The following is a 13,369-nucleotide window of genomic DNA, read 5'->3' as shown; positions in this document are numbered from 1 at the left end:
CATATCACTCTCTACCTCCTTTGTAAAGCACTTTGAGATCTACTGAGGAAAAAGCGCTAAATAAGAGTGAAGTGTTATTATTATTACTACTGAAGCATAGTGTCTCTCGACAACATTTAACATGCCTAAATGTCAGTAGGGAGCATTTTTTTAGTGGCAAATAATTCAAAGAGCAGAAACAATGTTGTATTTTTTTTTTAAAAAATAGCTCAGACTTGCAAGAAATGCCTCCATGTAAACGAAACTAATGAACGCTCAAAAGCTGCTTCCACTCCAGACCACATTACTGAAGTTTGAGATTTAGCAGAGACAACCCCATTTCCAATAGACAGAACCAAAAGAGTCCAGTTCTTCAGATATGAGATTAGTCTATCTAAGAGGAAACCAGCAAAAGATTTGTGAATGTCATGCTGGTACTGACAGCTCATCAGACACCTCCTTGAAGGGCTCACTTCACCTGCAGATTAAAAAAGGAATAAAATAAAATAATATAGTCAATGAGTAAAATGAATGCACTTCCATATACATTATAGAGCACTGGATAGATGAGCCAGTCTTACGCTATTTATTTCCTGTAGAGAAAAATCTTTTAAATATCTTATCTGATGTGAATTTTTTTCACATCACCTTTGCAGGTTACTCTGGATTTATCAATCATTGTTTAACTAAATTCCCAAAGCCTTGTGTGTAGATCTGCCGTGTCAAGGCTGGTTTGCCTGAGAAAACACTGGTGCTTTGGCTAAGGCATAGTTTTGCTCAGATATGGCTCAGTTAGAAGGTGTTTTTCATTCGGAAAGTAATGGAGATGAGTGTGTTTCACAACATACTTTCTGGGCTATATACTGCCCTTGACAATTAGCAGAATCCAAACGGACATAAGTGGGCCCTATAACAACTGGATTTTCCTTAGTGGCCTTTTAGGCCTTGTCTATATGGGGAAATTGACAAGCATAGCTATTGTACAGTAAGCTATTCTGCAATAGCTATTCTGGAATGGTTCCCACTTTGGATGCCCTGTTTTAGAATGTGTGTGTTGTGGGATCTGCTGTTCCTTATGAGTTGGATCATGACTGGGGGCAGCTGCGTTGTTTTTTTTTTGTGGGGGAGTGTTTGACAGGAGGACACCGTTACCAAGGAAATGTCTAGGGAGTAGAGTGGAGAGATGAAGGGGGAGGGATATGGACACTTCGTCCACACTGGAAAAGTTTGGCATGATTAGCCAAGTTAATATAAGAGTGGGAACAAACTGTGATCCTCTTTTCTCCATAGAAGAACACAATTCCAAAGCAGACCTCTAGGTTTATCCTCATCATTCATTATCCAAGCCTCAAACAGACATCATGTTCTTGCTTTTATTACTATAAACTGTATACATCAACACGCTGAGTCATAAAACTAGAGGTTATCGAAAATATTAATCCCACATCATAATCTTCCTGCTCTGTTCTTTTTATTAAGTCCCACATTTTTTACCGTTATGATGTCTCATATTTGGGCTTGCCAGACTCAGAGGGCAGGGTTCCAATCACCGATTGTACAGCAAGCAAGAAGCTCACAGTGTAGTTTGACTTACAGTACCTATGGATTGTGTGGAAGAACTGAGACTTTAAATTTCCAGCAAGGAGCCCATTAATTATTATTAAAACTTCACCGCAACTGTACTTGTAAAAAGAAATTGCTTTCTTTAATGTAGACAAAATGTTTAGTTTGTAATTTAAACCTTTGGGCCCAAACCTGTTTCTAGTCCAATGGGAATTGACTTTGAGAACAGGATTTGGCTTTTTATTTGGTGATGAGCCTGTAAATTATTGGATTTGCTATAATATTATTCAAGGCAACATGTAGGTAAAAACCTGGAATAGGTTCTGCCTTCTCCCTCCCCATTTGCCTCAGTTCTCTTCTCTCTCTCAACTTTAATGAAAAACAAAATGCCTGTCAACAGAGCAGTAGTTATAATGCACTTAGAAGCAACTTAATATTTTAGTTGCCTTGAAGAGCTTTTTAAACACGGAGATTAATGGAGGGCTAGATAAAGAAATTCTTCTGCTGAAAGAATTCATTTGGCTTAATCCTTTTGGAATGAGAAGATGATACTGAGAGATGAGTAATGAAGTGCACTCTCTGATTGTGAGGTATCTAATAGATAACCACAGGGGTTACTCCTCTCTCACCAGCTGTAATTACACTAATTACTGATATGGTGCCAGAAACACTAAGGCAGACTGAGTGTGACAACACAAAATGGAGTGTTTCTTAGCAAGACATCTTTCTCCATCAGTTGGATTGGGGGGAGGCTGACAGTGTTATGAGGCGAATGTATTCAGTCTCCTGTGAGGGGGAAGAGGCCAACTAGCCTTGTTGTCCGTAGCATTTCCGTTTGGCTAACACATGAGACTTCACTGGAGATACCTTACTAAACCACCAGGCTGGAGAATGAGCAATTGATCCATTAATCAAGCAACTAGCCTTTTGTCATGTAAGTAGTCCCATTCAGGCCAATGAGACTACTTACATGAGTAAAGGCTACTCGAGAGAGTAAGAGTTGTCAGGAGCTAGTCTATGGTCACCAATGAGAACCGGGAAAAAATGGGAGACAAGGAGAAGGGAAAATTAATAAAAATTATTTAGATGTGTATACAATTGTTGAACAAGTGGCCATGAATATCAGGTTAAATGGTGCTTGTAAATTCCATTTAACATTTTAAGGGTTGGGGGCAGGGTTCAGGGTGAGCGGGGGTTACCATAACTTTTGGATTATCTCAGAGGAAATATTTTAAAGATGACTTGCCCATTTCAGCAGGAGGATGAATATCAAATCTCATGATTTATAGATGGGATATTTTAAAACAAAACATCCTCTTTTTCCTTTGCAATTACGCTACCATTTGTTTTCATTTTCCCGACCTTTTTGTCCATTGTTTTATGCACTTCTCTGGGGAAATATATTGTTAGATGTTTTCTCTCTCACACACACACAAAACCCCCTGATAAATGATAAAATTGTTCTGCAGTGTGCAACATATTCTTGAAATACATCTGAATTCCATTGTTCAGTTTGTTATTTGCATGATAACTTGACTTACCACTCTCTGAAAAGTCTAATATAATACAGAGAAATGCATCAGGAAAATGAAAAACAAGCTCAGTGTAATGTCCACAGGGTAAAAGCGGTTTAGATTGTGTTGAACTGATGGGACCAATTCAGTGGAAGTTCAGAGGTGGAAAAGGTAACATCTTCTTGCTTGTCAGTGTTCACATGTGTTCTCCACAACTAGGTATTCCAGAAAACATTGGACTGTCGCGTTAATAAGGGCTTCATACCACAGGATGGTAATGCGCTGCTTTTTTTCACCTCAAAGACATGGATTTGTTTCCTGCCTGTTCCGGATTGAAGTCTTATTAAATATCACAGGTGAAATTTGGTATGACGTTCCAAGCTGTCTCGCTAATACGGAAGAGGATAAATAGTTGCAGGTGCTAGTGTATGTTTCCGAATCTAAAACCCACAGAATAGGTCCATTTGTAGCAGTGTAAAGAGAAAGCAAGAGGGAACTGTTTTCTTTTAAAGACTCCCAACCCATTTATATACTTCCTCTGCCTGCCACCCCTTTATCAACTCTTTCCCCTGCTTGTTATATCTCTGTGTGAGATCTCATCTTTCTCTGCTCTGTTCTGCCATATTTTAGCTATAAACACTACCTGTTTAAGGAGACAATCCCAAGGATGGTGGTCAGAAATGTGGCCTCCCTGTTGTGTTGGCAGTCACAGTCTCTCAGAGTAGAAGTCCATTTGCAGTAATCCAGTTTTTTGTTAGCATTTCAGAGAGCCGAATCTTGTCCATTTCAATTTGATTCCCGACATACCAATGTCAGGCTATATGGAGTGGCTCATGACCATGAGTGCCAACCTCAAGGCAGACTGTTAAGAAACAGGGTTCAAACCCCAAACTGGTTATGCATTTTATACTTAGAGATCACCAACCAAATGTCACGTGTGAACTCCTAAGCACTATAAAAGCCTTAACATGGAGTCACAGACAGTCCCCTTGGATACTCTGGTCTGTCTTGCCACCCGGGCAAGCTTGTCTTTGTGACAGATGGTCCTTTACACGAAAAACCACAACAATATTCAGGTTACTCCCAGTCCCAAGAGACCAGTCACTTATCCCAGATCAATTGTACCTTAGATCTTTCACCAAAAACAACACTTGTAGCCAATCCTACAATAAACTAACTAAAGATGTATTAACTATGAAAGAGAAATAACAGAGTTATTTATGAGGTTAAAGCAGGTAAACATACACACACACAAATGAGTTACAGTCATAGATTTCAAAAGGTAATAGAAGCTGCTGTAATATGCAAATGCTATATTTCCTTTAGGGCTAACCCAAGCTAAGCAGCTGAGGGATCCCTCGCTTATGCTTGGAAATATTGTCCTCTCCAAATTTCAAGCAGCACAGTGATACAGTTCCTTCTGGTCAAGCATTTTTATTCCTTTCCCCCACAGTTCAAACATATTGAACAAGTGTCAGCACCTGTCTCTTCTTCCTGGCTGTTGGGGATGGAGAGGAGACAATCCACAAAGTCTTTGTCCTGGATGTTTCACCATGGCTCATTTGGTTTCAGTGGGCCTTCTTGTGCAGAGCAGCACTTTACACTAATTAATGCTTCTTTCCTGTTTGAGTTACACAGTTACAGAGGTTTACAATGCAAATACTCAACGTAACGTTCTACCATGGGTTACAGACGTTATAAGTGAGCTCAGTACATGCAGCATCCTACAAGCATTTCATCAGGCCTAAACACTAAACACATTTTTATCAACTTAGCATCTGTTTTAGCAATCCCAACACACAGGTGAGTTATCCTGGTTTCCAGAAATGCATTTGTTAGTGTTCAGTGAGGCCTGGGGCCTTGGTATGTGTTGACACCTAATCTGCCAGCATGACAACCAGAGCCAAGCATGGTGGGGAAAAGAACACCATACCTGTATGTGCTTGATTCATCCACGTGTGTGTGCTGTCATTGCACAGAAAAAACTGCACACTTGTAGGCAATTGTGTGATCCAAATGAGTACATATTTTACACATGCCAGCTTGGCAGAAGTAAGAGCTAATTTTCTGGGCAGCTTGGGATCAGGGAGTTGAAACTGGCACACCCTACAGCCAAGTGCAGCTTAGCCACAGTGGAGAATTGAACCCAGACTAAGTAAGGAGGAACAGAATTTGGTGTGTTGCAGGAACATCCTCTTGGATCAAGTTTTGTCTCCATAATCAGAATGGTTTGTTATTTTATAGATATATATATTTACACACCCCAAATACAGCTTCATAAAACCAGAAGAAGGAGGAAAGGAGTGCTCCATGACGTCCACTAGGGACCTTGGCCCAGATGCTCAAAAATATTTAGGTGTCTAAACTCCCATTGAAATTAATGTGACTTAAGTGCCTAAGCACCTTTGCGGATCTGGGCCCTGGAGCTAAATTACCCATAAAATATTTAGATATTTCAGTGATAGAAGGTATTCACAGCCAGAAAATAGATTTAGGTCCTGATCCAGAGCTCCATGAAGTAAATGAAGACTCCCATTGAGTTCATTGGGCTTTGGATCAAGCCCACAGCCTAGATGGATAAATAACATTTTTGGCCTGTCAGCTATGACAATATCCCTTTCAGGAGTTCTAAAGCTTCTATTAAAATGGTATGTGAATTTATTGAAAATGAGGTATCTGATGATTGTACTTTTTATGGATAATAATTATCTCATCTTTCCTAAATCAAACTTTTACTTGCTCATTTGCAAGCAGGGTGACCAAATAGCAAGTATGAAAAATCGGGACTGTGGAGTAAGCAGGGAATAGTTGCCTGTATAAGACAAGGCCCTTAATAATAGTATGGTCCCAATAATATCGGGACGCTTGGTCCCTCTGCTGGCAAGGGCCCAAACCTACAGGTCTGAGGTGCACAGAACATTTCATGAAGTCAACGTTTATGATGGTGATGGCTTTACAATTGGCTCCATTCCTGCATTCACTTGGGTTTGTTAGCAGTGCAATGAGTTGCAGTACAGGTTCAGCAATGGTCTTTTATATTGTTCTTTCATGTCCGCTTGGTTGACCTTTTTTCCGTCAGTTGCATGAATGAATGGTTAAAACCGTTTGTTCCTTTTTAATTGAGCATACGAAAACTACTGGGATGTAGTGACCTGGCTCCATAATTCATGCCTGTGCAACACTGTACTGAGTGCGGGAGTGGGCGGAGTTTGGAACACAATCCTCTTTTGGAACAAAAAGGAGCCTGGTGGGACTCTCAGAATTCTTTGACGGCATCTACAAGTACTGACCAGAAAGGGCGTTCTTTGTTCATGTCTAAGCTGATATATTTTCAGTGCACACGTGTTTCTCGTTCTGGCTGCTAAATCCTTGGGAAAAGCACCAGGAGCAGCAAAGAAACAGTAATGATCCAGCTCATTGTACCAAAATCATATATCCCTCCAAAATTGTTTTAAGGCAGCCTCATTTTCAATCCATACCATTTTTCAAGGAGTCCACTAAGGCCTAAGTCAACTTACTGCATCCTCAAAATAATAAAGTTTTTGTCTGTTGTCAGTGGTGTGGCCCTCCCAAACTCATGCCAATAAAACCTTCATTCCACCCCCTTTCTATCTAGGTTTCTAATGCATGAAAAGCCTGCTGTTGGAGCAGATTCATCTTTGGAATAAGCAAGTGTAGTAATCAGTCAAGGAGAATTACACCAGTTTGCCCCAGGGATAACTGTGTTTCTTTGTCACCACATTTCAGGCTGCTGCAAATTCACATCCCAAATTATAAACCTCTGAAAATATAATAAATATGCTGACACAGCCTTAACTGTTGCTCTCTAAATGGCACTCTAATAATGAGATAAAAAATCCTTCTTAATTCCACACTTTCCCTAAAGTGGTATTATGCATTAGCTGTGGATGAAAAGACAAACAAGTACATGTATATTCAACAATAATGTCGATTAGGACAGAGAAGAATAGGAAATGAAATGAATTTGTAACACCTCCGGAGATAGCGTTCTGATACAGACAGTTTTCTTTTTGATTTACCCTCATTGACTGTGTTCATTGTAACTTTAATATAGCCACTGAATTGCCTTTTCTTAACAGCGGGAATGATATTACCAAGGAATTCATTCTGTAATCTCAACACATGGTGTTCTTAAGTTTAACAGTTACATAGTTCCATATAGATCATATATGCATACTTACACGTATCTGTCTCTCAAGAGGACTCAAATTCATGTTCAGACCATACAGACAGTATTGGAAAGTACTAAAGATACAGAGCTCTTCTGGCTCAGGGCTTTGAGACTGAAATGTGTTACTTCCCTAGGTATGATGATTATGAAACAGTCACCTTGGATTAAGATTGCTGGCAATCTTTAAAAGCCCTTATTGGGCCTTGAGTGTGATCAGATGCCACTTGCTTATAAATGGGAGTTAATAGAAACATTAAACGTGCAAGCCAGCATGACCCACATCTCCAGAATATAAAGCACATTTTAAAATGGTTGAAGAACATCTAAGTCCTCCACTTTCTGTAAAATATTACCTCCTTCTAACTAATATCCTCTGGGAAGAGGCTTTCTGAACTCTTGAACGTTCCACTTTCATTTATGCATTTCTGTATATTTTTGAATTTATTCCCTCACTTTTTGCTTTGCCATATATTTACTGTTGGTACCATATTCTGTTTCTCCCTAATTATTCCATCTGCCACTAAAGGATGATGCATTTTAGTAGCGGTGTGGTTTGGTTGTTTAACCTTTGAGTTGTGTAACTGAATGTGATGACATATTCCTCATGTAGCAGACCAGGCTAAGAAGAATTATATACTCCAAGTGATAAGCTTGGAACCGCTAAACAAATACCCAAATCCAATTTTTCCCCTCTCTCTAGTCTTCTAAACATCCATCAGTCTCTTGACGGGAGCTCATAAATCCTGCAGATTTACTTTATCTGAAACCAACTCCAACAGTTGTCCTTCCTACTAATCATCATATTTTATATCAAATTTCAATATTCAATATAAACATATCTATTGCTTACGGTACTGTTAGAAGATGTCTGTAACATGCTTTATAAGTACAGTTATTAATCAGCCATTTTATAAGACTGTTTCATAGGTTTGTAAGTACATTCATTTATCTTTTTATGCTTGCTTCTTTTCATTTGTCTAATACAGAATTTCCTTTATCCTTTTGGTTTACTTCAACAGAATATGTCAAGAAGAAATTTAACATGTAACAAAATGAAAAAAGTGCAATGGCTAGAAAGAAAGAAATAACTCTTTAGGCTTAATTTATGAAAAGGCGACCTTGCCTTATTTTTCTTAGCTCTGAATTTTGTTTTAAATAATACAGAGTACATTATCCAGCAGTGTTGCTTTAAAGAGGCAGAATATTTTGCATATTTAAGTGCGATGTAGGTTTTAGAAGAGGAATTTAGGATTGAATTAGAATTAAGAGTCACAAACATGTATCCACACATTAGGATGGTCTTACAGTTCTGGGTACATTGTCCTCATAGTATATCATGAACTCTGATGATGCAGTTAAGGGCTACGGATAGCTCAAGCTGCAATGATCTGTTGTTGTGAATGGTGCAGCAGGCAGTACCACTGTAGAAACAAATGAATGTGTCTGCTAGATAAACAACATAAAAAGTTCCCATTGATCACTAAAATCTAGCCCTCTAAAGATTAATATTTCCTGCAGATTTCTTAGTTTTGGATGGAAAAATTCCTTATCCATACCTCAGACTTACTTCTATGAGCTCACATTTTACAAGGAGGCATCTGCCATTTATCAAGAGGTTAATGACTAGTAGTTTCATGTCCAGATACTTTGTAACCACTGAGCTGCCTGACAACAGAGGTCACTAAAAGACAGATGACTTACTAGCCAGTTAAAGTTCTCCTTACACTTTCTCTTTTAAAAGCACCAGCAGGGTTTGGAGAGGGCTGATATTTGACCAGTTGCAATACTGTCCCCTTGCAGCCAGCCATGATTTAGTGGTAGTCTTCAAACAAAAGACCATCCAAACAAAACACTCATTGATTGTTACTGTTATTTAAAGACTAACAGTAAAAATTCATAGACTCCAAGCTCCATCAACATGAAATCCATAATTGCAGTTTGCAAGTCTCTTGCAGAAGCAGAAGGAGATCAAAATAAAATAGAGGAAGCTCACCAATTTCAGTGGCTATCATGAGAGGTCTTGATGATGCATGTTGATATGTTGTTCCGTTATCTAGTGATAAAGGGATTTGGTGTAGAAAAGAGACTGGGGTAACAGAAGAAATGTAGCCCCAAGAACACCCATTGCCACTCACACAATGTAGCTTTGGGTAGTTGGATAGGAGCATATACTTGGTGGCTCCCAACTCTTATTCTAGACTTCAGGAAAATGGAGAATCTAGACTGATGTAAAAGAAGGTAAAAATGGTTTCTTTTCCAAAACATGGAAATATCTTATTCCTGAACTTCAAAAATGTACAGATTTATCAAAAGAGAGATGTTATATAAAATAGGTAGTAATATAGTAGTATATATTTTTCATCCCTTCTCCTTCCAAAATGGGGAGAGAGCTGGGGGCAGCATGGTGTCCTCCTTCCCCTTGTCCTGTAGAGGGAACAGGGAGCAGTGGTGTGACAGATTCCCCTGTAGAAGAGAGACCGTGTAGAGGAGATTCCTAGCATGGAAAACTCTTGTCTTTCCCTCCGATACTACTGTACCTCCTGATAGGAATGCTGGAAGGGGCAGAAATTCTTCAAACAGGCACCAGCTCCTCCTGGTATTCCCAGTTCACAATCCCCTGCCTGGTGGGTCCTCAAATCACCAGCCAAGAAAGATATGAGGCAGCAGTTGCCTAAATCAAGAAGAGGGGGAAGCCCTTTCTCTGTTTCCAGCAAAGGAGAGGAGCTGTGCTTCCTCTTACTTTAACCCCAGTCTCCCAATTTAGTGCCTTGCATAATGACAGGTTTCAGAGTAGCAGCCGTGTTAGTCTGTATCCGCAAAAAGAAACGGAGTACTTGTGGCACCTTAGAGACTAACCAATTTATTTGAGCATAAGCTTTTGTGAGCTACAGCTCACTTCATCAGATGCAAGTGAGCTGTAGCTCACAAAAGCTTATGCTCAAATAAATGTGTTAGTCTCTAAGGTGCCACAAGTCCTCCTTTTCTTTCTCCCAATTTAGAAATATCCATTTGTGGTAAGCTAAACACTGTGGGCCAGTCAGCAGGTAGAAGAGGACATGAAAGAGGGGCTAATTGTAGGCATTTGCAATGGAGTCATTTTCAAAGTAGTCCATCCTCGCCTTTATTCACATAAAAAGGAATGTGGTGATTATAGTGTATTCACAATTTTCTTTTTTAGATCATGATCCTGCTGCAGTTGAACTCACTAGGAGTTTTTTGAATGACTTCATTGAGGGTTAGATTTCGCCTATAATTTATAAAATTAGTTCATTAAATGTAATTATGTTTTTTTTTTAGAATGCTTGAAGATGATCTAAAACTCAGCAGTGATGAAGATGACCATGAACAGGTAAAATTCTGACATGTGCATATCACATACATATCTGACAATATCTTCATCAGTTGAATGGGGTTACATATTATTTTATTATATCTGTATCAGATCTGTTCCTGGGTAGACTTCTCCATCACCACAGGGCTTGCCTACACATTGAATTATTCTGGAATAGTTATTCTCAAACAACTGATTATGAATAGTCACACGTTCTGACACTCTTACTCCAAAAGAAGAGAACCCTGTTCCAGTTTAATTCACTTTGAAAGTGGGTTAAGTTTAACAGGAACATGGTACTCCTATTCCAGAATAAGGCCATGTCTAGGCTACAATATTATGTCAACCTAACTTCTATCAGCATATCACCACCGCAGTTATTAAAACGCTTGTGTGTATGCACACTGGCTCCTTGGGTCAGCAGAGCACATCCTCACCAGGAGTGCTTATATTGATTGTATTGCCAGTGTGGGGTGCTGTGGGACAGCTCTTGAATGCCAGTAACAACCCTGTGTCTACACTGCATTGACCTAATTACATTGACCATGACTCTACAACGCTTGGGGAGGTGGTGTTACTAAATCGGCATAGAGAGGCACGTACGTCATCAAGAGCCAAATTTAAGTGAAGGCACTTCCACAGCTAAGTCAACGCAAGGTAGCTTATGTCAACCTAACCCTGTAATGTAGACCAGGCCTAAGAGTGTCTATACATGGAGTTATTCAGGAATAATTTTCAAGGGGAGACAAGTCCTGTTAGCCTTTGTTTTAGTTCCCCAGTTAATCATCTTGACTCCGGTGCCTTGCACCCAGTTTGTGTCGCTGTTTACACCTGTGAAAAGGGTTGTAAAATGCTCCCAAATCAGAGTTCTCCACTCACTCCTACCAGGAGTAATGGTTTGCACCCACTTTACACTCTCTTTGCACTGTAGATGACTGTAGTCCAAAGCAGTGGAGAATCAGTGGAACTTTTGTTCCAGCCATTGAGCAAAGGGTTTAGAGTCCACAATCATTAATCCTAATGTAAATATTAGTGATACACTCCTGTTTCCCAGAGGTACAGCATCAGGACCGGGCTGTGAATCAATAGCAGACATCTTTCAGACTACAGGGGACATTAGTGAAAAAGCATTTGCAGAAAAATTGCTGATACCATTGTCCTTTCTTCCATTCTGCATTATAAATATTTACAGTTACTGCTGAGAAATAAAATGGGGGACATGCATATTTTCAGCATTTTTAATAAGAAAGTCTAGACACCTTGGGCCAAATTCGTCCCTGATATAATTTCAGTGAAGACAATGGAATTAAATCAAGGATCAGTTTGGCCCCATATCTTTCTTAGGTCATAAAACAGTAAAGCAGAGCACCAATGACAGCAAATTTTCGATGTTGTTGTCATAATTGTTATGATGTGGAATGTTGTATTGTGTGGGCATTCTTACTTTCTTCCTTGATAAGACACTCTCAGAGTGTCCAGCTGATCATTAGGAATATGAAAAGAGAATGATGCAAACCTCCTTTGAGATGTCTGTTTACCTACAGCTTCAGAAATGTTGCTTTTAACTGAGCGCTCTCATTTATTTTTCAAAGTATCTGAATTTTGCCGCTACCCCTCCCACTTCCTCCTTCTGGGCATGCCAAGAAATATATACTTCGTAGTATCCATTCGCACCTGGATTGTATGAGTCAGTTTTTTCCAACACAGAAACCCAGTGTCAAGCACTCACAAGTCGAAGGATTAAAAGCCTACATGTATGCAATGCAGAGTTGTATAATCTTGTGCAGCTTGTCTGACTAACAAGTGTCCTGCTTGATTGGACATATCACTCAAAGGAAGTTGCCCAAATCATCCTTTAAAATGTAACATGTATAATGTGAGGCCCAATGTAATCTCTTTGGCAATGTCAGTACCAGTTCAAAACTAGAATAATGGCAGGCAGACAGATACTCTGGGCCTGATTCTGATCTCACACCAGTTTCATATTGGTGTTACTCCCCTGATATCAGTGGAGTTACTCTGTGTTCACACCAGCAACCGTGAGAGCAGAATCAGGGGCTGAAGTGAGTAAGGGCCTGTTTCAAAGCCCACTGAAGTCAATGAAAAGATTCCCATCAACTGTGATGGGCTTTGGATATAACTTTAATGTCTTTCAGAAAAACAAGGAACCTATGGGTCTTACACTAATACCATTGCACTAAAAACCCAGGTGTCACTTTCTAGTAATGCCATTGGCAACACCAGGTTCAAAGAGAAGAAGTAAGGAACACAGTAAGGAACATTCATTTGGTTTCTTAGGGTTCTACAATACATGTAAAGGAGAGTTTCTGTTTAGCATTGACCCTGTTTTCACACTAGGCAGGAGGTTCAAACCTTCTGAGCAATCCCAAGTATTTTTTAAAAAACAGATGCTTTGCTGCATATTTAGGTATCCCAAGAGTACACTCTTCAATCAGGTATCAAAAATAAATAATCTGTTGGGAAAGGAAAAGCTCTCCCAATTGTCCTTTGTTTCAAGGGGCATTGCTCATTTCCAGCATTCCACCCAAATGTGCAGGCCCTCACTTTTAGTTACATCAGAAATAGAAGATCATGAAATGGAGGGAATAAAAAGCATTGAATGCATTTAAAGGGAAGAATCCCATGTTAAGTCTCCTGCATTAATAACTTGTGCACATCCTTCATTGTGGATCTTTGTCACAGATTGCATCCCACATTGGGACCTGGGCAAGTGGAGAAGTAGAGCTCTGGTGTAGCAGTCAGGTGTTTCACTTGTTGGATTCTTTCACA

At 39.6% G+C, this 13,369-nt stretch overlaps 1 protein-coding gene across 8 annotated transcripts in view; it reads left to right on the top strand.

The window, feature by feature from the left end:
* Nucleotides 1–13,369, top strand: part of AFF2 (ALF transcription elongation factor 2) — a 464,322-nt gene that overhangs the window by 292,598 nt on the left and 158,355 nt on the right. For all 8 annotated transcript variants that reach the window (XR_012160619.1, XM_073358389.1, XM_073358388.1 and 5 more), the window contains one exon: nt 10,546–10,597. Coding sequence is in view for 7 of the 8 variants with exons in the window: in XM_073358389.1 (XP_073214490.1) it covers nt 10,546–10,597 (52 nt within the window). In the remaining variant the exon portion in view is untranslated. The remainder of the gene's footprint in view (nt 1–10,545; nt 10,598–13,369) is intronic.

This window comes from Lepidochelys kempii, chromosome 9 (assembly GCF_965140265.1).
Source record: "Lepidochelys kempii isolate rLepKem1 chromosome 9, rLepKem1.hap2, whole genome shotgun sequence".
Taxonomy (NCBI): domain Eukaryota; kingdom Metazoa; phylum Chordata; order Testudines; family Cheloniidae; genus Lepidochelys; species Lepidochelys kempii.
This window is presented reverse-complemented; position numbering and strand designations above follow the sequence as displayed.